Here is a 25233-nt window from a genome sequence, read left to right as displayed (position 1 = left end):
AGTGCTGGGATTACAGACATGAGCCACTGCGTCCAGCTATCATTAAATCCTAATATGCCATCTTGCTTTTTTTTTTTTATTTTTTAAAGAAAGAGGACATTACATTTTTACTGAAAGGCTTCCTAATGTGTTTTTCCCTTATCCTTCCTTCAATAGAAAAAAGCCACTGTTTGAGTTGAAGGTTTTTAAAGTTCCCATACATGTTTTTATCCTTCTGCTACAGCTTTTTTTTTTTTTTTTTTTTTTAGGATGGCATCTCACTCGTCACCCAGGCTGGAGTGCATTGGTGCAGTCTTGGTTCACTGCAACCTCTGCCTTGAACACCTAGGCTGGAGTGCAGTGGGGTGATCTTGGCTCACTGCAACCTCCACCTCCCAGGTTCACATGATTCTCCTGCCTCAGCCTCCCAAGTAGCTGGGATTACAGGGGCCCACCACCACGCCTCGTTAATTTTTGTATTTTTAGTAGAGACAGTGTTTCACCATGTTGTCCAGGCTGGTCTCCAACCCCTGACATCAGGTGATCTGCCTGCCTCGGCCTCCCAAAGTGTTGGGATTACAGACATAAGCCACCACACTAGGCCTCTTACCTACTTCTAAAGGGAGTATCTGGCCAGTGACAAAGTATTTTTCAGCTTTACTCTTCTGTTCTCTATTTTTAAAACCGTTGTAGATCATCTGATTTCTACTCAGGAAGTCACTGACTACTCATCTTGCAGGAGTCTGGATCCAATTAAAAGATAAATCACATGGTAACTTGACTAGATAAGGTTTAATGTAAGGATTACTGAACTATTACAGAGAGTTGGAGTAATGCAAGATTGGCTAATAAGAAGTAAAGAAATAAGCACATAGAAAGATAGTTAACATCATCAGCTTTCAGGGGAGTGCAGATCAAAACTACCGTGAGACGCTACCTCACACTCTATGGTGGCTGGAATCAAAACAGCAGATAAGAATAAGCAGTGGCTTGGAGCCAGGCATGGTGGCTTATGCTTGTAATCCTAGCACTTTGGAAGGAGATGGACAGATTGCCTGAGCTCGGGAATTCGAGACCAGCCTGGGCAACATGGTGAAACCCCATCTCTACTAAAATACAAAAACAAATCAGCCGGGTGTGGTGGCAGGTGTCTGTAATCCTAGCTACACGGGAAGCTGAGGCACGAGAATTGCTTGAACCTGGGAGGCTGAGGTTGCAGTGAGCCGAGACCATGCCATTGCCCTCCAGCCTGGGCAACAAAGAGTGAGACTCTGTCTCAAAAAAAAAAAAAAAAAAAAAAAAAAGAATAAGCAGTGGCTTGGGAGGCTGAGGTGGGCGGATTGCTTGAGGTCAGGAGTTCGAGACCAGCCTGGCCAACATGGCGAAACCCCGTCTCCACTAAAAATACAAAAATTAGCCAGGTGTGGTGGCATACGCCTGTAATCCCAGCTACTCTGGAGGGTGAGGCAGGAGAATCACTTGAAACCGAGAGGCGGAGATTTCAGTGAGCTGAGATCACGCCACTGCATTCCAGCCTGCGCGACAGAACAAGACTCTGTCTCAAAAAAAAAAAAAAAAAAAAAGAATAAGCGATGGCTCACACCTATAATCCCACCACTTTGGGATTTGAGATGGGAGGATTACTTGAGCCCAGGAGTTAGAGACCATCCTGTGCAACACAGTGAGACCCCATCTTTACAAAAAATAGAATCATTAGCCGGGCATGTAGTCCCAGCTGCTCAACAAGCTGAGGCAGGAAGATTGCTCGAGCCCAGGAGGTTGCAGCTGCACTGCGCCAAGGTCATACCGCTGCACTCCAACCTGGGCCACAGAGTGAGACCCTGTCTCGTAAAGAAAAAGAGAGTAAGTGTTAGAGCTGGCAATGTGGAGAAATTGGAGTGCTCTGCTGGTGGGAATGTAAAATGTATGGCCACTTTGGGGAACACGCTGTCATTTCTTCAAGCAGTTAAACGTAGAATTACCATACAACCAGGAGATTTCATTCTAGATGTCCTAGTCCATTTTGTGGTACTGTAACAGTAGCTGAGACTAGGTAATTTATAAAAAGCAGATTTATTTCTTACAGTTTTGGAGGCTGGGTAGTCCAAGATCAAGGGGCTGGCATCTGGTGAGGGCCTCCTTGCTGTATCATCTCATGGCAGGACCTGGAAGGGCAAGAGAGAGTGAGGGAGAGGGAGAAGGAGACTGAACTCACCGCCTCAAGCCCTTTGATGATTGGCATTAATCCGTTCATGAGGGTGGAGCCCTCATGACCTAAATACATCTCATTAGGCTGCACCTCCCAGCACTGTTGTACTGGGGATTAAGTTTCCAATATACGCTTTTTTGGGGGACATATTCAAACCGCGGCTCTAGTTACATACCCAGTTCCACTCTTAGGTATATGCCCAAGAGTATGTCCATACAAAAATGTGTACATGAAGGTTCATAGCAGCATTATCCAGCCAAAAAGTAGAAACAACCCAAATGTCTTGCCAGCTGATGAATGGATAAATAAAATATGGCATATTCCTAGGATGAAATAGTATTCAGCAATAAAAAGCAATGAAGTACTGGGCCAGGCATAGTGGCTCATGCCTATAATTCTAGCACTTTGGGAGGCTGAAGCAGGAGGATCGCTTGAGGCCAGGAGCTCAAGACCAGCCTGGGAAACAAGGTGAGACCCCTGTGTCTACAAAAGTAAAAAATTAGCCAGGCGTGGTAGTACATGACTGTAGTTTCAGCTATTTGGGAGGCTGAGGTAGGAGGATCACTTGAGCCGCATAGTTGGAGGCTGCAGTGTGTCATGATCGTACCACTGCACTCTAGCCTGTATAACAGAGCAAGACCCTGTCTCTTAAAAAAAAAAAAGGAAATGAAGTACTGATACACACTACAATATGCTTGAACCTTGAAAACCTTGTGCTCTGCATTGGTTCTCTATGCCTATCTGGAAAAAAAGCATTATGCTAATTGAAGGAAACCAATCAAAAAGGACCATATATTGTATGATTCCATTTTGAAATGTCCAGAATAGGCAAACCCATAGAGATAGAAAGTAGATTAGGGCTGGGAGAATAGGGGATTTTGGGGAAGAGGCAGTGACAGCTAAGGGGTACAGGTTACCTTTTTTAGGGTAATGAGAAAGTTATAAAATTATGATGTTCACACAACTTTGTGAACTCTGAATATACTAAAAGCCACTGAATTGTACACTTTGGGTGAATTGTATAGTATGTGAAGGATATCTCAATAAAGCTGTGAAAAAGAGATAAGGAGAGCTCTAAAGAATATAGAAATAGCAGATATAAGGAGCAACCACCACCCCGGGCTGAGATAGAGCACCGGACAAGGAGCCCTCTTCCTCCTCTACTGCCACTACCACCCCCCGCTGAGATCCAGACTTGGTGTAGTGTCTCACTGGATGGCAGAGAAGTGACTGATGCTGTGTGGCAGAATTTGCCAGAAATCTGCCCTCTAGGGTGCTAAGGAAAGCTGTTTACAGTTAGGTGTCTCAGCTGAGGTACTCTACTACAAAACTGCCCAAGAGGGCTCCTGGGGAAGGTTGCTGACTGTGGGACCCTGGAAAGCCATGGATGTTGCTGGGGCCTGCTGAGCAGAGCACACTGGGAGCTGGGAGCCAAACCCTTTTCTTTCTGCAATGTTTCACAAGCACCCTCTACTGACAATGCTTGACTTCACTCCAGCTGGCAAAAGAAAAATATTTCAAGGGCCCAAATTAACTTTGCAGGGTAGTCAAAAAGGATGAATTTGGAGTCGAGAGGCGAAATAAGTCTGTGACTGGCACAGTGGATAATTGGGATCTCAGCATACCCGTCCCTTTTTTATTTCCTTTTGAGATCTTCAGATTATCCTTGCCACCTTGGCTATTGTGGTTTGGAGAAGCTTGGAAGCTGTATCTTTGGGCGAGCTTGCCCTCAGCCCCATTCCCTCTAATTATCTGTTTTTGGATCTCTTTCTGTTCCGTTTGCTTGGTTCCCTCTTTCAGATACCAGTTATGTTTGTGGTCGACGTCCTATGATTTCCATTGCTACATGTTTTTGCTTGATTTTTTGGGTTTGTTTTGAAAACCCTTTTTTTTTTTTTTTGAGACAAAGTGTTGCTCTGTCGCCCAAGCTGGCGTGCAGTGGCACAATCTCAGCTCACTGCAATCTCCGCCTTCCAGGTTCAAGTGATTCTCCTGCCTCAGCCTCCTTAGTAGCTGGGACTACAGGCACGCGCCCCCATGCCTGGCTAATTTTTGTATTTTTAGTAGAGACGGGGTTTCACTATGTTGGCCAGGCTGGTCTTGAACTCCTGACCTCATGATCTGCCTGCCTCGGCCTCCCAAAGTGCTGGGATTATAGGCATGAGCCACCTTGCCCCCCGAAAATATTTTAATTTTTTATTTTATTTATTTATTCTTGAGACAGGATCTGGCTCTGTCATTCAGGCTGGAGTACAGTGATGCCATCATGGCTCACTGCAGCCTTGAACTCTTGGGCTAAAGCTGACCTCAGCCTCCTGAGTAGCTGGGACTACAAGCATGTGCCACCATACCTGGCTAATTTTTGAAAAATTGTTTTGTAAAGACAGGGTTTCACCATGTTGCCCAGGCTGGTCTTGAACTCCTGGGCTCAAACAGTTCTCCCCCACTGGCCTCCTGAAGTGTTGAGATTATAGGAATGAGCCACTGGGCTGTTTTGGAAATCTTTTTAACTTTTTATTCTTTTTTCATTGTCTTGCTCATTTTTTTTTTTTATTTTTTAACCATTCTTGACTTTCATGGCTCTTAACTGTATTTTCAGCAATGTCTACTTTCTTCTGTCCCATTGAAGACTTTCGTTTTTGTGATGGCGTTATTTTTCTTTGTTCACTGTTTTTCGGAGTGCTATTATAATTTTATTTTATTTTAAACATTTTGCTGTTTTCCTCTGAGATTTGCCTTTAGTCTCTGCCCCTAGCTCTCATTTTACAGAGCCATTCGGGGGTGGGTGGGACTGGAAGGATCTTTGTTAATGATCTTTGTCAGTTCTGTGAGGGAATTTTTTCTGTTGTATGGTCTTCATCTGCCATGCTTCACCCTTTCCCCTTCCTGTACTAATTCCTTTCTTCCTCTTTTGTTTCAGTATTTTTGTGTAGATTCTGTACTGATTCCTTTTTATTATTATTCTACTATAACTTGTTATTTAGAGAAGCAGTATGATATATGACTGAAGCCAGATCATCTGGATTTGAATCTTGGCTCTGCCACTTATCAGCACTGTGATTTTGGACAAAATCTTTAGCTCTTTGTGCCTCAGTTTCTTCTCTGTAAAATGGGAATAAGTTCCAGAGTTATTAAGAACCTTCGGTTAGTTAATTCCTAGAAAACTTAGAACTGTGGCTGATCCACAGTAAATGCTGTATGAATATTATCAATATTAATTATTTTGTCCCTAACAGTGACTTGTAATTAGGAAGTGCACAATGCTTCTGAATATAATGATTTCATAGATTGCTTGTTAATTAACTACTTAAATCTCCTTGGTCATGCATATTGTCTAAATAGCAGGGGTGCATTCAGCAAAAACATTTCCAAAAAATTCATAAGCTTTTTCAGTAAATGGTTTGGAAAGCTGGGTAATAAATACTATGTAATAATTTCTAATTATCTTGGCAAAAAAATATTTACAGGAGACATGCGCTGGAAATACTCTGTGGTTTTTTGTTCTGCATGATTTTGTCATAATTGAGTTCATATCCATTATGGCTGATATTTGAAGATCATCAGAATTCTGACATTTTAGACTAACCTAAAAATTACTGTATGTATAGTTCAGAAAATAATCATACTGTGGGATGTTTTAGGAACAGCAAGTTTGGTGCAGTTTGTTTTGGTGAGTTCAGATTTTTATATAATTTTCCTTTTTTGTTGTTTGGTTTTTTTTTTTTTTTTTTGAGATGGAGTCTCGCTCTGTCATCCAGGCTGGAGTGCAGTGACGTGATCTCGGCTCACTGCAAGTTCCGCCTCTCGGGTTCACACCATTCTCCTGCCTCAGCCTCCCGAGTAGCTGGGACTACAGGTGCCTGCCACCATGCCCGGCTAATTTTTTTGTATTTTTTAGTAGAGATGGGGTTTCACCATGTTAGCCAGGATGGTCTCTATGTCCTGACCTCGTGATCTGCCCACCTCAGCCTCCCAAAGTGCTGGGATTACAGGCGTGAGCCACCGTGCCTGGCCTACAGTGTTCCTTTTATGGCTAATTAAGATAATCTAGTTTTCTATACCTTGTGTATTTCTTTCTTTCTTTTTTTTTTTTTTTGAGCCGGAGTTTCATGCTCTTGTTGCCCAGACTGGAGTGCGATGGCTGAATCTTGGCTCACTACAACCTCTGTCTCCTGGGTTCAAGCAGTTCTCCTGCCTCAGCCTCCCTAGTAGCTGGGATTACAGGCATGCACTGCCACACCCAGCTAATTTTGTGTTTTTAGTAGAGACAGGGTTTCTCTGTGTTGGTCAGGCTGGTCTCGAACTCCCAACCTCAGGTGATTCGCCTGCCTCAGCCTCCCCAAGTGCTGAGATTACAGGCATGAGCCACTGTGCCTGGCTCTTTTTTTCTTTTCTTTTGAGATGGAGTTTTGCTCTTGTCCAGGCTGGAGTGCAATGGTGTGACCTCGGCTCCTGCCACCTTCATCTCTTGAGTTCAAGCGATTCTCCTGCCTCAGCCTCCCGAATAGCTGAGATTACAGGCATGTGCCACCATGCCTGACCAATTTTGTATTTTTAGTAGAAACAGGGTTTCACTATGTTGGTCAGGCTGGCCTTGAACTCCCGACCTAAGGTGATCTGCCTGCCTCGGCCTACCAAAGTGTTGGGCTTACAGGCATGAGCCACATGCCCGGCCCCCTTATGTATTTCTTTTCAAGCATACTGTAACTGATTGAATAATCAGTTAGTCAACAGACAGTTTTTGAGCACCTACCAGGGATAAAATGGTGAACAAAATAGACATGTTCCCTGCCTGGATCAGCCAGAATATAAATACCAAATTATTGTAAATACTTATAAAATTATAAGTGCACAGTGTAATGGGATAGGGATATATAGGTGTGGTAGGAATATATGACAGGGAGACCTAACCTGAAGCCTGGAGACAGATCATGCTTCCCTACAGAATTAAGGTTTTAGCTGAGACTTAAAAGGTAAGTAAGGCGTTGGCTAGATGAAGTGGTGGGATCAGGAGGGCTTCAGCCTGACATTGGAAGGGCATGATAAGTTGAAAACACCGAGAGAAGCTCCATGTTGCAGGCTCATAAAGAGATGAGGTGGCAAGAGATGTGGAGGAGAGGTGGGAAGGGGCCAGATACCTAGGCTTTGTTTAAGGAGTCTGGGACTTTACCCTAAAGATAATGGGAAATTTGTGAAGTTTAAGCCTGGGAGTGAAATAATCCTGTCACATTGGCTGCTGTGTGGAGAACTAATTGGGCAGGGGCAAGTAGGAGGATTACTAGGCTATTGTAGTAGTCCATGCAAAAGGTTATGGTGACTCGAATTAGGATGGTGGCAGTGAAGAGGGAGGGATGTGTAGTTTCAGGAAGTATTTAGGAGATAAAATTTGTAGGACTTGATTGATTATATGTGCAGGATGAGAGTGAGGAGGAGTCTAGTGTCAAGGCTAATTTCCAGGTTTCTTGTAGAAGCGTCTGTGAAAGGGTTGACTTTGATTGAGACAGTAAATGCCAGAGGAAGAGGAAGTTCCTCAGGGTGAAACATCTAGATGATGAGGTATAGCAAGAAGTTAACATACTTGGACTTGGAACTCAGAAGGGTATCTAGACTGAATATGTAACTTTTGGGATAGTGACATAGTTTGGATATTTGTTCTCTCCAAATTTAATGTTGAAATTTGATCCCCAGTGTTGGAGGTGGAGCCTAGTAGGAGGTCTTTGGGTCATGGGGGCAGATCCCTCATGAACTGCTTGGTGCAGTCCCTGCATAATGAGTGACTTCTCCCTCAGAGCTGGTTATTTAAAAGAGGGTGGCAACCCTTCCCTCTCTCTCTTCCCTCCATTTCTTTGAGAGAGAGTCTCATTCTATAGCCCAGGCTGGAGAGCAGTGGCGTGATCTGGGCTCACTGTAACCTCTGCCTCCCAGATTCAAGCGATTCTCCTGCCTCAGCCTCCTGAGCAGCTGGAATTATAGGCACACACCACCACACCCGGCTAAGTTTTGTATTTTTAGTAGAGACGGGGTTTCACCATGTTGGCCGGTCTGGTCTCAAACTCCTGATCTCAGGTGATCCACCCGCCTCCGCCTCCCAAAGTGCTGGGATTACAGGCGTGAGCCACCGTGCCTGACCTCTCCTCTCCTGGCATATGATGTCTGCTCCCCTTCCCCTTCTGCCATGCATGGAAGCACCCTGAAGCTCTCATCAGAAGTAGATGCTGGTGCCTTGCTTCTTATACAGCCTACAGAGCTGTGAGCCAAATAAACTCTTTTTTCTTTAGAAATTACCCAATCTCAGGTATTTCTTTTTTCTTTTTTTATATACCAGTCTCAGGTATTTCTTTTTCCTTTTTTTTTTTAGACAGAGTCTCACTCTGTTGCCCAGACTGGAGTGCAGTGGCATGATCTCAGCTCACTGCAACTTCTGCCTCCTGGGTTCAAGTGATTCTCCTGCCTCAGCTTCCCAAGTATTTGGGTTTACAGGCACACATCACCATGCCTGGCTAATTTTTGTATTTTTAGTAGATGGGGTTTCGCCATGTTGGCCAGGCTGGTCTTGAACTCCTGACCTCAGTTGATCTGCCTGCCTCAGCCTCCCAAAGTGCTGGAATTACAGGCATGAGCCACTGTGCCCAGCCTCAGGTATTTCTTTATGGAAAAGCAAATGGACTAAGAGTCAGCATAATGCTGGTAAATGAGGTCACAGAAGAGAGTGGCATTGCTTTGGGGATATCTGCAGAATGAGAAAGTAAGAAAGCCTAAGATAGCACCCTGAGCTGCTCTCTATATTTAAAATTGTTGTGTGTGTATGTATATATATGCATGCATATATATATGTATGCATATATATATATATGCATTCAAATTATACCTTTAGAATGTATTACTTTTTGGAATATGTACAAATTATATTGTGTCTAGAGTTGGGGAATATTATTGGAAATATATTTTATTTATTTATTTTTTGAGATAGGGTCTCACTCTGTTTCCCAGTCTGGATTGCAGTGGCGCAATCTCAGCTCACTGCAATGTCTGCCTCCCAGGCTCAAGTGATCCTTCTGCTTCAGCCCCATGAGTAGCTGAGACTACACGCCCTCACCACTACACCTGGTTATTTTCTTTTTCTTTTTCTTTTTCTTTTTTTTTGTAGAGATGGGGTTTCGCCCTGTTGCCCAGGCTGGTCTCAAACTCCTGAGCTCACGCCATCTGCCTTCCTCAGCCTCCCAAAGTGCTGGGATTACAGGCTATTTTATTTTTAAACAAACTCTTCCTGCGTGTTACTATATTTGAGGCACTATGCTGATAAATGCTAGTGATTTAACAGACCTAAGTTATAGGTTCTTGTTTCAGATTGTATGCTCATTATCTGCAGAGACAGAAAAAGAGGCAAGATGTTTTCTAAATGCTATGATAGAGGTGAGCATGGGATGTTACGGAGCACAGTCATAGTGTAGGGCTGTGATTAAGGGAAGCTTCCCGAAGGAGCTAACACTTGAACACAGTCCTGAAAGTTGAGTGGCAAAGAAGGCAGAGAAAGACTCTTACCACCTCTCACAGTTTCAGGGGCTGTATAAAGGTCAAATTGCTGGAGGACTGTAAAGTGTCCAGTGGATTTGGCACTTAAGAGGTCAGTGGTAAACTGACCCACAGTGACAGGTGGGATTAGAAGCCAGATTAGATCACAGAGTTGAAGAATGAATGAGAAGATAGAAGTCCTGTAAGGTGGGGCCTGCGTTTCTGTGTTTCAATGTCCTCACTGCCTTGTGTAATCCCTAGCTCATAGTGTTTGTCCTATTAGCTTTGGATGGAAGAGAGCCACTTCCCTCTCTGGGATAAGATGCGCGTGTGTGGAGAGGATGAGTCCAGATCGCTGTGTTCCATCTGCCTTCTAGAGGGAGCATCTGCAACTCTTTACCTGCATGCCTTTTTTTTTTTTTTTTTGAGATGGAGTTTCACTCTTGTTGCTCAGGCTGCAGTGCAGTGGCGCAGTCTTGGTTCACTACAACCTCCACCTGCCAGGTTCAAGCTATTCTTCTGCCTCAGCCTCCCAAGTAGCTGGGATTATACGCATGCGCCACCATGCCCAGCTAATTTTGTATTTTTAGTGGAGACAGGGATTTACCATGTTGGTCAGACTGGTCTTGAACTCCTGACCTCAGGTGATCCACCCACCTCGGCCTCTCAAAGTGCTGGGATTACAGGCATGAGCCACTGAGCCTGGCCTGCATGCTTTTTTCTGACCATGCAGGGAGGCCAAGTGCAGTCCCACAGCCAGAATTCTCTGTCTTAATCTACTTCTAGCATTTTTATTTTTTATTTATCTTTTTCTCTCATGGTTGAGTGCCTGATACTCTTTTTAATTTAATTAATTAATTAATTTTTTTGAGACAGGGTCTCACTCTGTCAACCAGGCTGGAGTGTAGTGGCATGGTTTCAGTTCACTGCAGCCTCCACTTCCCAATCTTAAGTGATCCTCCCACCCCAGCCTCCTGAGTTGCTGGGACTACAGGCACGCACCACCATACCTAGCTAATTTTTGTATTTTTTGTAGAGACAGGGTTTTGCCATGTTGCCCAGGCTGGTCTGGAACTCCTAGGGTCAAGTGATGTGCCTGCCTTGGCTTCCCAAAGTGCTGGGATTACAGGCGTGAGCCATCGCACCCGGCTTCATATTTTATTTTTCTCATTCAGTACTATACCAAAAGCATTTCTCTATATCATTAAATTTTTTTTTTTAGTTTATACAACCATTTTAAGTGGCTGCATAAACACTCATTTAGATGTTTATTTGAACATTTAGTTTAAAATTATTTTCCCTTTTTAACTTTTCATTTTGAAATAATTTCTCATTTACAAAAGAGTTGTAGAAATATTACAAAGAACTCCCATACATCCTCTTCAGCTAGCTTATTGTGATATCAGATTTCTCAATTGCAAAGTTACTCTGTTCCCTTCTCTTAATAGTAAATAGTGAGGAAATAGTTTAGAACTATTTTATATCTTATTTCTTATTTATTTATTTATAAGAGACAGGGTCTTGCTGTGTCACTCAGGCTGGAGTGCAGTGGCATGATCTTAGCTAATTGCAGCCTCTAACTCTTGGGCTCAAGCAATCCTCCCTCCTCAGCCTCCCAAATAGCTGGGACTACAGGCACATGCCACTACGCCCAGCTAATCTTAACATTTTTTGTAGAGATGGAATTGTCCTGTGTTGCCCAGGCTGGGCAACTCTTGGCCTCATGTGATCCTCCTACCTTGGCCTCCCAAAGTGCTAGTATTACAGGCATGGGCTACTGTGCCTGGCCTATATCCCATTTCTTTTTCTTTTCTTGAGACAGAGTCTTGTTCTCTTGTCTAGGCTGGAGTGCAGTGGCAAGATCTTGGCTCACTGCATCCTCTGCCTCCTGAGTTCAAGCAGTTCTCCTGCCTCAGACAGCCAAGTAGCTGAGATTACAGGTACATGCCACCATGCCTGGCTAATTTTTGTATTTTTAGTAGAGACAGGGTTTCCCCATGTTGGCCAGGCTGGTCTCAAACTCCTGACCTCAAGTGATCCACCCACCTCAGCCTCCCAAAGTGCCGGGATTACAAGCCTGAGCCACTGTGTCTGGCCCTGTGTCCCATTTCTTGTAAAACTTGTAGGCATTACTTTTAGCATCCATTTATGTTTTTTATATGAGTTATTACTATAATGGTTCCTAAATGGTGATTTTCTAATTACATTATTCCTTCTACTTTCATCAGCTGTCATTTCACTCTGAGAGCTTTCTCCCCTCTTCGTTTATTAGATTCTTATTTAATGGATTATAATCTGTTATTATTAGTCTTTATCTTGATGCTGAATTGCTCCAAATCTTACCAGTAGGAGCTCCTAGGCTGATTCCTTTTTTCTTTTGACCTATCCTCACTCTGTTTTCCCACTTTCAGGCACAGGTGGCCCAGACTTACCTCACGCCTTCTCTGCCCCAGCCTTGGAGTCAGCCATTCTTCCAAGAAGACCTGCTTCCTTTTTTTTTTTTTTTTTAACAATTGTTTATTGAACTCCTGCTATATGCTATAAGATGATGAGCAAAACCAGATACAATTTCAGCCCTGGAAGGAGAAAAGGGAGGTCGATATTAATCAAGTAATAACATTAATGGGGGCATTTCTCAAGTGAGAGAAGTGCACTAAGGAAAGAAATGTGATTCTATGATAGCGTAATAAAAGATCCTTGACTGGGGAGGGGCAGCATACCAGTAATTAACTGATCTGAAGAATCAGTAGAAATTAACTTGGTAAAAGTGGAAGTGGATGGCTGAGTGGGACCAGCATTCAGAAGGCGGGTGCCTGCAGAGACAGTCATCAGTTTTAACAAGAAATGCTGTATCAGAGATGAAACTAAACTTACTCCTCATCTTTTCTTCTTGCTTCGGATATAACTTTGAAAAATCGTTTATGCTGTCTTTAGCCTCATCCCTTCCCCAAACTTCACATTATTCTGGGTTTTAGGTGTCTCAAATGTTTTTTTTTTTTTTTTCTCTCCCCAAAGACCTATGACTTCTCTTGAATATTAAGTGCATTTTTCTATCTGTGTCCTAAACCTTTTTTTAAAAAAATAATTTCAACTTTTATTTTCAATTCAGTGAGTACGTGTTCAGGTTTGTTACATGGGTATTGCGTGATGCTGAGGTTTGGAGTATGATTGATCCTGTCTGTCACTCATGTACTGAGCATAGTAATCAATAGTTCATTTTTCAACCCTTGCACCTTTACCCCTCATCTTCAGTATCTGTTATTGCCATCTGTGTGTCCGTAAGTACCCAGTGTTTAGCTGCCACTTACAAGTAAGAACATGTGGTATTTGATTTTCTGTTCCTGTGTTAATTTGCTTAGGATAATGGCCTCCAGCAGCATCTATGTTGCTGCAAAGACCTGAATTCATTCTTTTTTATGGCTGCACCCTGCTTCTTGTTAGTGGAGAATAGTGTTTCAAAACCAAGATCTACGGAGGTTGTGGTGAGCTGAAATCACACCATTGCACTCCAGCCTGGGCAACAAGAGCAAAACTCCGTCTTGGCAAACAAAAACAAAAACAAAAACAGAAACAAAACACCACCAAAATCTAGGTACTAGATGTGCTTCATGCTGTTGGGATATGACCACTGCCAGGCTCTTTCTGTGGGCAGAGCTAAAGAATATATGTAGGGGTGGTGGGCACAGTGGCTCACGCCTGTAATCCTAGCACTTTGGGAGGCCAAGGCAGGAGAATCATTTGAGTCTAGGAGTTTGAGACCAGCCTGGGCCACATAGCAAGACCCTGTCTCTACAAAAAGTTAAAAACATTTTAGTAGCTGGGTGTGGTGACATGTGCCTATGGTCCTACCTACTTGGGAAGCTGAGATGGGAGGGTCACTTGAGCCCAGGAGGTCGAGGCTGCAGTGAGGTATGGTCACGCCACTGCACTCTGGTCTGAACGACAGAAACTCTGTTTCAAAAAAAAATTATATGTGTGTATACACACAAATGTACACACACTATCCACACTATATTTATTTTTATATCTTTGTATATATTCATACACACATATACACATATGTACATGTATATATACATACACACATATATATATTTCTGTATTATTATTATTTTTGAGACAGGGTCTCTCTTTATTGCCCAGGCTGGAGTGCAGTTGCATGATCTCAGCTCACTGCAGCCTTCACTTTCTAGGCTCAAGTGCTCTTCCCACCTCAGACTCCTGAGTAACTAGGACTACAGGCACATGCCATCATGCCCAGCTAATTTTTAAATTTTTTGTAGAGACAATTTTTTTCTTTTTTTTTTTTTTTTGAGGTAGAGTCGCACTCTGTCATCCAGGCTGGAGTGCAGTGCCATGATCTTGGCTCACTGCAACCTCTACCTCCCCAGTTCAAGCGATTCTCCTGCCTCAGCCTCCCAAGTAGCTGGGATTACAAGTGTCCACCACCACCATGCCCAGCTGTAGACAATTTTTTGTAGAGACTATATTGCCCAGGCTGGTCTCAAACTCTCGGGCTCAAGTGATCCTTATGCCTTGGCCTCCCAAAGTACTGGGATTACAGATGGGAGCCACGATGCCTGGTTATATATTAAAAACCATTTTTTCCACTGAATACCTCCAATTTCAATACAAGTCAAAAGATTAATTCCAGTTTTCCCTTTCCATATTTGTAACTTTCTTCTCCATCATTGGGAAATCTTGTTCCCATTAGCTTCAGTACATTTACTTATCTGGTCAATCCCAAATCACCTGTGGCCACACCCTAGACCCCTCGCATGGACTAATGCCCCTCTCTCCCCTTTCACCCCAGGCATGTGTGACTCCCTAAATCTAAGGTTTTTAGATTAAATTATTTAGAAAGGAAGGGATAGAGGGACCTCGTTTCTTTTATGGATGCATGGTACCTATTTTATGTATGTACTGTAGTTGATGCAACCCCTGTGGAAGGACATTTGGAGTACATTGAGTCTTATTCTGTTATGTTACAAATAGTGCTACAGTAAGTGGCCATTCACATACGACTTTTTGTATTTTTGTCAGTGTATCTTTGGGATAGTTTCTTAGAAGTGAGACTATTGGGTTAAAGGGTTAAAAAGCATGTGTAATTTTGTTAGATATTTTCAAATCCCTTCCATGACCAGTAATGTATGAAAGAGCCTGTTTTTACCCCACAGCCTCACTTCTAGAATGTGTCAGACTTTTGTCCTAGTGGTGAGTTTGAAATTACATCTCTCACAGGATCTTGGGATATTGTTCTCCTTGTCTTGGAGGCTTTGGCTTCTTTTAAGCTCTTTTTTGCTCTTGTGTATGTTGTCTACTTTTGGAAATCAGTTTCTTCCTTGAGATTTGTTCTACTCTTGTCATTTGAAGATTGTTTTCCCTAATGGAAAAGACTGAAATAAAACAGATGATTCCTTCAGCCTTCTCACTGTCATATTTGTTGAAAGAATGGGTACATCTGTTGACTCACTGACTGTTGTGTGTCTGCCAGAGCCTTGGGCTGTGGTCAGTGTGTGGCTGTGGCAATTCAGCATCACATCTCTTGCATTCAGCACAGAAAGAAGGAGAGGGGTGGTGCCAGCCACTTCTGCCCGTTTCTAAAAGAAAATAAAATTCTTTCTAAGAACCACTTGCCTTTTGTGCGTAGACTACTTACAACTTAAATTTTTAGTTGTTTTCAGTGGGAAGTTTGGACAAGATATATAGTTCTTTGTGTAGTTAGAAATACAAGTTTCTGATTTCTTTTTCTTTTCTTTTTTTTTCAGACAGAGTCTTGCTCTGTTGCCCAGGCTGGGGTGCAGTGGTGTGATAATGGCTCACTGTAACCTCAAACTTTATGGGCTCAAGCGATCCTCCTACCTCAGCCTCCCAAAGAGCTAGGACTACAGGCCCACGCCACCATGCCTGGCTGATTTTTTAAAATTTTTTCTGGAGACAGGATCTTACTATGTTACACAGGCTGGTCTCAAATTCCTGGCCTCTCAAAGTGCTAGGATTACAGGCATGAACCACCATGCCTAGCCATCAGGTCTCTGATTTCTATTTCACTTAAAACTTTATGTATTTACTTTTACAAGTACAAACATTAAAAGTAAATATATGGATAAATAAATACACTGTCAAAGTATTCCATCTGAACCCACTTTTCAGAGATAATTATTGTGAGTAGTTTGGTGCATATTCTTTTATGTATGTACTTGATACTTAGTCTTAATTTTTTTTTCTTTGAGATAGTATCTCACTCCGTCACCCAGGCTGGAGTACAGTGGTGCAACCTTGACTTACTTCAGCCTCAACCTCCTGGGCTCAAGAAATCCTCCTACCTTAGCCTCCCAATTAGTTGAGGCTACAGGCACATACTACCATGCCTGACTAATTTATTTATTTATTTATTTTTATTATTGAGACGGAGTCTCGCTCTGTTGCCCAGGCTTGGAGTGCAATGGTACCATGCCTGACTAATTTATTTATTTATTTATTTTTATTATTGAGACGGAGTCTCGCTCTGTTGCCCAGGCTTGGAGTGCAATGGCACAATTTCGGCTCACTGCAACCTCCACCTCCTGGGTTCGAGCGATTTTCCTGCCTCAGCATCCCAAGTAGCTGGGACTACAGGCACCTGCCACCATGCCCAGCTAATTTTTTGTATTTTTAGTAGAGACAGGGTTTCACCGTGTTAGCCAGGATGGTCTTGATCTTCTGACCTCGTGATCCACCTGCCTTGGACTCCCAAAGTGCTGGGATTACAGGCTTGAGCCACCGCGCCCGGCCCTGACTAATTAAAATTTTTTTTTTTTTGTAGAGACAGGGTCCTACTGTGTTGCCCAGGTTGGTTTCGAATTCCTGGGCTCGAGTGATCCACCAGCCTCAGCCTCCCAAATTGCTGGGATTACAGGTATGAGTCATGGTGCCTGGCCCTTAATCTTAATTTTTAAATATTATTGTCATCTTCGTTTGTTGTTGCCAGTATGGGGCCATATGTATACATACTATTTGACAGCTAGATTTTTTTCACTTAGCAGTATGGTTAGACACACTTCCCTGTTAGTACATGCAGATATGGCTCATTCTTTCCAGCTGGTACATTATATTCTACACTGTTATTCTCCTGCCCTCGCAGATCCTTTATTCACCTTCGTTTCTTTTGTGTACTGGCAGCTGGTCTCTGTTAACCTGCGTCATCTGGACTTCCTTGCCTTCTGGCTTCCAGCTGGGATCAGCTGATAAAAGGCACTGCCAGGAGACCTGAGGGCCAATGTTGGGAGGAGTCAGACTATGTTTTATCCCCATTGTCCCTTGCCATGGTTCTAGTAGCAGCTGTGCTCGTTGTCTGTGATCACTGCTCTTTAGGGTGGCTTCTCTTCTCCATCCAGCTCTTGCTGGGCTCCAGTGACACCCTTCTCTTCTTTTGCCCTTTTGGGTTGAAGGGTAGAAATAGCTTCCTGCTGTTGCTAGTCCCTGGATGCTTCACCATCCCTTGTTGATTCCTTTAAATGCTGCTCACACAGCTATAAAAAGTCCTGCCATTAAATTTCCTTCAGTTTACTCCTTTGCATATGCCATCTCTTTCCTGCTAAGACCTCAACTGATGTGACCAGGGAGACTTACCATAATTTAATTATTGGGTCCCTATTACTGGGCATTTAAACTGTTTCTAGTATCTTGCTGTTATACTCAGAGTTGCTAATGAACATTCATGTACATGTCCTTTTTAGTATTTGTTGGAGTATTGTTTGAGAAAAAAGTCATAGGACTAGAAAGACTAGGTTAAGGTATATGAATATTATAAATTTCAATAGATACTTCTAAATTGTTCCCAAAGGAGTCTGCCAATTTACATTTCTACAATGTGTTTTTTTAATAGTAAAAAATTAATGGAGGCAGTACTTCTGACTTTATAAAAAATACTTTTTTTTTTTTTTTTTTAAGAGACAGTATCTCTCTTTGTTGCCCAGGCTGATGTGCAGTAGCATGATCATAGCTCAGTGCAGCCTTGAACTCCTGGGCTCAAGCAATCTTCCCGCCTCAGCCTCCCAAGTAGCTGGGACTACAGGTCCATGCCACCATGTCCAGCTAATCTTAAAATTTTTTGTAGAGATTGGGGGGGGGGTCTCATCTCATCATCTTGCCTAGGCTGGTCTCGAACTCCTAGGCTCACGCAGTCCTCCTGCTTTGGCCTCTTAGAGTGTTGGGATTATAGGTTTCAGCTGCCATGCTAGGCCTTATGACAAATAAATTTAATTCAGAAGTGTACAAAGGGAAAAGTAAAAGTCCTCCAAGTCTCACCTGCTTCTCATCATCCCATTCTGTTCCCTACAGGTAAGCATGCTAACACCTGTGTAGCCTGTCAGGCCTGTCTTCCATTTTTTTTTTTTTTTTTTTTGGAGATGGAGTCTCGCTCTGTTACCCAGGCTGGAGTGCAGTGGTGCGATCTCTGCTCACTGCAAGCTCTTACTCCTGGGTTCAAGCCATTCTCCTGCCTCAGCCTTCCGAGTAGCTGGGATTACAGGTGCCCGCCACCACGCCCAGCTAATTTTTTGTATTTTTGGTAGAGACGGGGTTTCACCGTGTTAACCAGGATGGTCAGGATGGTCTCAATCGCCTGACCTCGTGATCCGCCCGCCTCGGCCTCCCAAAGTGCTGGGATTACAGACGTGAGCCACCACGCCCGGCCCCTTTCTTCCATTTTTATATGTACATGCTTAGCATAGAGTAAATTGAGTACATTTATATGTATAAAATAAACTCATTCGTATATGTGTGTTTATGTATCTCTCTTTCTGTTTGAGATAATGTATTTCTAGACTCTGTTCTCTTCCATTGACCTAACTTGTTTTTTCCTCTGCCAGTACCTATCTACCTTAGTAATTATAGCTTTGAGTTGGTTCGATATCTGGCGAGGCAGATTCTCATCCCATTATTTTTCATTTTAATAAATTTCTTGGCCCTTCTTGGGCATGAACTCTTCAGATTATCTTTAGATCCAAGTTCAGAAAATTCATGGATTTTGACTGGAATGAAACTGAATTTATAGAAAATTCACATTTCAGGAAAACTGATATATTTCCAATTGAATCTTCTCACTTAAGAAACTCTTTTGCCGGGCATGGTGGCTCACGCCTGTAATCCTAGCACTTTGGGAGGCCGAGGTAGGTGGATCACGAGGTCAGGAGTTTGACACCATCCTGGCCAACATGGTGAAACCGCATCTCTACTAAAAATACAAAATATCAGCTGGGTGTGGTAGCGCGTGTCTGTAATCTCAGCTACTCAGGAGGCTGAGGCGGAGAATCGCTTGAACCTGGGGAAGCGGAGTTTGCAGTGAGCCGAGATGGCGCCATTGCACTCCAGCCTGGACGACAGAGGGAAACTCTGTTGCAGGGCGGGGAAAAAAAGAACCTCTTTTGTCTCTTTATTTACTCAGATATTTTATGTTCTTTGGTGAAAGTCTTGCCTATTTCTTACTAAGTTTATTTTTAGTTATTTTATAGATTTTGTTGCCATCATGAATGGAATTTTTTCACTTTACGTTTTCTTTTCTTCTCTTTCTTTTTTTTTTTTTTGAGACAGGGTCTTGCTCTGTCACCCAGGCTGGGGTGCTGTGGCACGCTCACAACTCACTGCAGCCTCAGCCTCCTGAACTTAAGGGATCCTTCTGCCTCAGCCTCCTGAGTAGCTGGGACCACAGGTGCACACTACTAGGCCTGGCTAATTTTTTAATTTTTCTTTTTGTAGAGATAGGGTCTCATCATGTTGCCTAGGCTGGCCTCAAACTCCAGGGCTCAAGCAGTTCTCCTGCCTCAGCCTACCAAAGTTCTGGGATTATAGGCGTGAGCCACTGCACCCAGCCCACCTTACATTTTCTAATTGGTTATTGCTGGTATGGTTTTTAAGAATGTGTTGATTTTTGTAAATTAATCTTATAATCATAATCACCTACTTTATTGAACTTCCTATTCTAATGATTTTTTAGTATATTCTCTTGGCTTTCCTAGGTGGACAATTATCTGTAAATTATAATGTTTTGTGACACCATTATTAATATTTATACGTCATTTTTTTCTCTTATGTCATTTTGTCGCTGGGATATCTGATTGGGCTTGGTTGGGGGCCTGACCCAGGGCAGTCTCCTTGGCCAGTGTTACATTTTACATTTAAGGTGTACCTGCTATACATTCTTTTACATCAAAGGGCGTATAGCAGGTACAGTAGCAGGGTGGGTGAATTCCAGACAGACCTTGAGGATAGAAACAACAAGGCAATGTTCAATGAATAGAAAGTACAATGACTAGAGCATAGGGCACAAATAAGGTTGAGAGAAGCAAGAGATGGATTGGAGAGTAAGTTGAGGCTCCGTCAGAAGCCGCTAGGCTTTAAGGAGCAATTACTTTATTCAGAGGAGTTGAGAATTGAATGAAAGCTGTAAGCTGTGTTAGGCAGAATGACCCTTTAAAGATATCCACACCCTAATCCCTGGAACCTATGAATTTGTTACTTGACGTGGCACAAGGGACTTCACAGATATAATTAAGGTTATGGGCCTTCAAATAGTGAGATTATCCTGGATTATTAAGGTGGGCCCACTATAATCACATGGGCCCCAAAAAGCAAAGAAGTTTCTCCAGCTGGAAGAGAAGCAAGATCTGGTGGAGGGGGAATTTAGAGAGATTCAAAGAGTGAGAGAGCCTGAAGGGCTCTGAAGGCGTGAAGGCTGACCCCTGGCGGATAACCAGCCAGGAAACGGGAGCTTGGCCCTACAGCTGCACGAACTGAATTCAGCCAACAGCCTGAGTGAGCATGGAAGTGGATTCTTCTCCAGGGCCTCCAGAAAGGAACACAGCCCTACCAACACCTTGGTTTTGGCCTTGTGAGACTCTAAGCAAGGACCCAGCTGGGCCTCACCATACCCAGATTTTGGCCTTCAGAACTCTGAGATGATTTTGTGTTGTTCTAAACTGCTAAGTTTATGACGCTTTGCCACAGCAGCAGTAGAGAACGAATGCAAAGGGGTTTAAGCAGGGATATTGTCAGATTTTGTGTTATTCAAAGACTTCTTGTGCCATGTGGAAATGGATTTGGAGAACGTAAATTTGGAGGCAGGGAAACGTGTCTGTGGGAATGCTGTGATAGCACAGTCTAGGGTAGTGATTATGGGAAGGGGATATGATTTGAAAAATATCTGGGAGGCAAGAATTGCCAGAACTAGTCAGGGACCGGATGTCAGTGGTTGGGGTGGGGAAGCAAGGATGACTGCTGCTTTCTAGCTTAGGCGCTGGCTGATAATGAATCTGTTTCTTGAGATGGGGATGAGCAGGTTGGAAGATGCCATGATATGAAAGTGATAACTCTTAAGTTGTTCTTCATTTGGAAATTCTCTCTATAGATACTTTATTTTAAGAGAGAATATATCAATAAGATGAGTGCTTTGTCTTTTAAGAACGAAACTTTTTCTTTTCTAGGTCATTTAAGAAATCGTAAATCATGTGAAGATGGGACTCTTGGTATTTGTGCGCAATCTGCTGCTAGCCCTCTGCCTCTTTCTGGTACTGGGATTTTTGTATTATTCTGCGTGGAAGCTACACTTACTCCAGTGGGAGGAGGACTCCAGTAAGTATAGTCACTCTAGCTCATCCCAGGAGAAGCCTGTTTCAGGTCAGTTACTGGTTTTTCGTGTGGCTGCAGTGCTCTCTTATTCTTCAGAGGTGGGCAATGAGAGTAAACTGAACACTTCTGGGACTTTGACTTAGACATTGCTGCCATTTTAGCTGGTATAGGCTGAGAACTTTGATGTTTTTTAAAAACTGCATGCCATGACACATCTCTGTTCCTTTTACAAACTTGGTGAGAATGTGCTCTTCTTCAGTAAAAACCCAAACTATACTCATACTTCTAGTTCTTGAATGCTTTTGTTCTTTCTAATTGCTGTAGCATATTGCCACTCTTATTTTCCCATTTATTGCCTTAGGGATTAGTATTGGAGTTGGTTTCCATATGCCCTTAAAACATTCATCTTTATGTTGAATTTTCAACATAATGTTGTCTCTGTTTTGTTTTCCCTAAAGAAACTTTGTCTACTAAATCTTTGTAGCCCTTGCTGCTATTGAACTTGCACCTGGCTACAATAATGGCTTATTTTCCTTACCCAGTAACTCTTAATTTTTTTCTTCTCTTTGTGCACTTTGTCTCATGTGTTATATAGTGCTTTCCACATAGCCTGAATCCCACTGATTTGGTTTCTGTTTACCTGACGTGGCCTGTGTTTTGGTTCTAGGCTTGCAGTTGAAGGGCTTACGTTGATCGGCACCAGCCTTTGAACATTGTTTTCTTGGCTGTAGCTTGAAATATCACACAGTGACCATAGTGGTTTTCTTTTTGGTTATTTTGTCTGACTGTTATCTGAGCTTCGTGTGGGAGATAATATAAAATCAGAACAGAGTGGCCTGTTTTGACCTACAGTGATATATCTTCTCTTAAAATTAGTTTTATTTTTACTGACATCTACCAGATACCAGTATAGAACTCACTTGAGAAGAGAGTCAATCTCTAGGTACGAGGTGAAAGTGAGCTGCAGTGAGTTGGAAGACGCAACAGGCAATTGGCCTGCTGTTGTTCTAAGACCCTAACATGGGAACTGTTACAGTGAAGTAGCTCATTTATTTCTCCCATGGCTCAAACTACTGAGGCAGTTTCAAGCCAGTTTTAAAAATATAGTGTTATATCCTTCATTTATTGTTTTATATAGGATGTTTAAGTACCTTTTAAATGCTTAGCTTATAATTATCACTAATTACTTGTGTTTCAAAAGTTTACTTAAATTTCTCTGCACTGACTTATTTTTAAAACCAAGGAGACTACCCAGGATAAGGAGTGTTTGTATCAGTGAAATGCAGAATTCTGTATTTAGAGGCATTCATTGTCTGTATTGGTAGTGGTGGATCCATCTGTATCAATAATATAGATGGAAATGTGTGTGAAGAACAATGGTCTCCTTTTCGGCTAAGAGCTACTGACCTGTAGAAGACATAACCAAGGATCAGATAAGATTTTCTTAGATGAGTAGGGCACGGAATTTACTTTATGGAAGACTCATTGTGTGTCAGGCATTAGGCTAGACAATTTACAAATATAATTTCATGTAATGTAATTCTTACTACAGTTTTGTGAAGATGCCATTATTACCCCATTTTCCAGTTGAGCATACTGAAACACTTTAATTTACCAAGGTTATATTGTTGGAACTGGAATTCAATTCTGATTTCCTGTCTTTAAAACCTATGTTTATTATTTTATTGAAAAATATAATAAATACTGAAGGCAAGACTTAATATTCTACTTGGTAAAAAGAGAGAGGGAAAGGGGCTCAGAGAAGTAATAGTAGAGAGTATCAGGAAGGGAGTGTGAAAAGAAAAGGAGGGAAAGATAGAAAGTTATCAAAAGAAGACAGGGAGGCTTATTAGGTTTGAAGGTGACAAGGTGCTACTCACTTGGGCTGTAGGATTCAGAAGTTTATTGCTAGTTATCTGCTGTCCTTTCCATTAGTTGTTAGCTGACTAACCAGTATTTATAGCTTTTCTATTCTGACTCCTAAGCCTTTTAGATGTTTGACTTTGAATAGGTTGTTTAGACCATAGCATACTGTTTTCTGTGCTGTAATATCAGAGAACAGAGTAATAGGACCCACCCTGCATGGCTTACTAAGTCAGACAGGTCCTCCATTTTTTTTTTTTTTTTTTTGGAGATGAGGTCTCACTCTGTTGCCCAGGCCAGAGTGCAGTGATGCAGTCATAGTTCACTGTAATCTCAACCTGCCAGGCTCAAGTGATCCTCCTACCTCAACCGCCCGAAGTAGCTGGGACCACAGACTCACACCACCATTCCTGGCTAATTTTTGTATCTTTTGTAGAGATGGGGCTTAGTCATGTTGCCTAGGCTGGTCTCAAACTCCTGGGCTCAAGTGGTCTGCCCGCCTTGGCTTCCCAAAGTGGTTGGATTCCAGGCATGAGCCACTGTGCCCGGCCAGAGAGGAGTCCTTTACTTAGAGTCAAGCTGAAGGAGCGTCACAATCCCGAAGACTGTTATGTTGTGAAATTTAGGCTGTGTTTTAATATTATGATGATAAGATGAAATAGTAATTTATTGAGTATCTACTGTGTATCCATAACATAGCAGGGTCTTTATATTCAGAATCTCATTTGATCCTTGTAGTTTTTATTGGTTATTATTTTCCTCATTTTACAGATATAAGAACTGCGGCTTCAGAGAGGCTGTGTAATCAAGAGTTTGTATGCCTTTCATCTGAGGAGGTTGAGGACAATCCCAAGTTAGAAAAATAGATGTCTTTAGCATTACTTTTCCTTAATTTTTAGAATATTAATGAGTTACTCAGATAACCTATTGGAATTTCTTCTTGGTTGGGGGAAGAGGCTAGAGTTGGTTTTTGGTTTTTGTTTTTGACACAGGGTCTCACTCTGTCACCCAGGCTAGAGTTTTGTGGTGTGATCTCGGCTCACTGCAGCTTCAACCTCTTGGGCTTATGCCACCCTTCCACCTTAGCCTCCCAAGTAGCTGGGACTACAGGTGTGCACCACCACGCCCAACTAATTTTTCAAAATTTTTTTGTAGAGATGGGGTTTCTCCATGTTGCCCAGGCTGGTCTCAAACTCCTGAGCTCAAGTGGTCTTCTTACCTCAGCCTCCCAAAGTGCTGGGATTACAGGCAGGAGCCACTGCGCTTGGCCTGAGGCTAGAGTCTTTTATTATTAAATTATTCATTCAATAAGCAGTATGTTCTTATTATGGTCCATGTACTGTTCTGGGTAAACTGGATATAAGATGAACATAGGCCTTCGTACTCAGCCTATAATATGAGAACAAAACAAAACAATTATTATTATATATTGAGCTCTAAAAGAGCAATCTGTGTGAAATGCTGTGTTGGAGCATAGAATTCCTTCCAGACAGAAAATTTATGTTTTCATTAATTCCAAGGTGTGTCGTAGAGGACTACAAACTGCTTTGCCTTGGGTAGTTTAGAGACACATGTGACCTAGGGCTTGGTCAGGTTGCCAAGACTTGGGTCAAATGCTTAATGTGAAAAGCTTCAAGTATGAGAATAGTTATCAACCTGTTTTAAAAATTACTGTAGAATTATTATACATGTAGTATGATAAAATATGTATGTATACATATATTTTTAATATATATTTTAATTAATGAACAAATCACCAGTATCTGGAGTTAGAAAGAGTTGGGTGTGCTTGTTTCTTTGTCTCCAAAATGAAGATAAAAGACTTATTTCTCAGCCAGACACAGTGGCACACACCTGTAATCCCAGCACTTTGGGAGGCCGAGGTGGGCAGATCACGAGGTTGGGAGATTGAGACCATCTTGGCTAACATGGTGAAACCCCGTCTCTACTAAAAATACAAAAAATTAGCCAGGTGTGGTGGCGCGCACCTGTAGTCCCAGCTACTTGGGAGCCTGAGGCAGGGGAACTGCTTGAACTCGGGAGGCAGAGGTTGCAATGAGCTG

At 42.5% G+C, this 25233-nt stretch overlaps 1 protein-coding gene across 22 annotated transcripts in view; it reads left to right on the top strand.

Annotated features, from left to right (window-relative positions):
• Positions 1-25233, top strand: part of ST3GAL3 (ST3 beta-galactoside alpha-2,3-sialyltransferase 3) — a 231794-nt gene that overhangs the window by 11122 nt on the left and 195439 nt on the right. For 18 of the 22 annotated variants that reach the window (XM_007979064.3, XM_007979059.3, XM_007979060.3 and 15 more), the window contains exon 2: positions 21163-21310. In XM_007979064.3, coding sequence (XP_007977255.1) covers positions 21193-21310 — 118 coding nt within the window. In that variant the 5' untranslated portion in view covers positions 21163-21192. Of the gene's footprint in view, positions 1-21162; positions 21356-25233 lie in introns of all 22 variants that reach the window. The other 4 variants (XM_007979052.3, XM_007979049.3, XM_007979051.3 and 1 more) reach the window with 1 other exon arrangement.

The sequence above is a fragment of the Chlorocebus sabaeus genome, chromosome 20 (assembly GCF_047675955.1).
Source record: "Chlorocebus sabaeus isolate Y175 chromosome 20, mChlSab1.0.hap1, whole genome shotgun sequence".
Lineage (NCBI taxonomy): Eukaryota > Metazoa > Chordata > Mammalia > Primates > Cercopithecidae > Chlorocebus > Chlorocebus sabaeus.
Note: the sequence above shows the minus strand (reverse complement) of the source record. Positions and strands in the feature narration are given on the sequence as shown.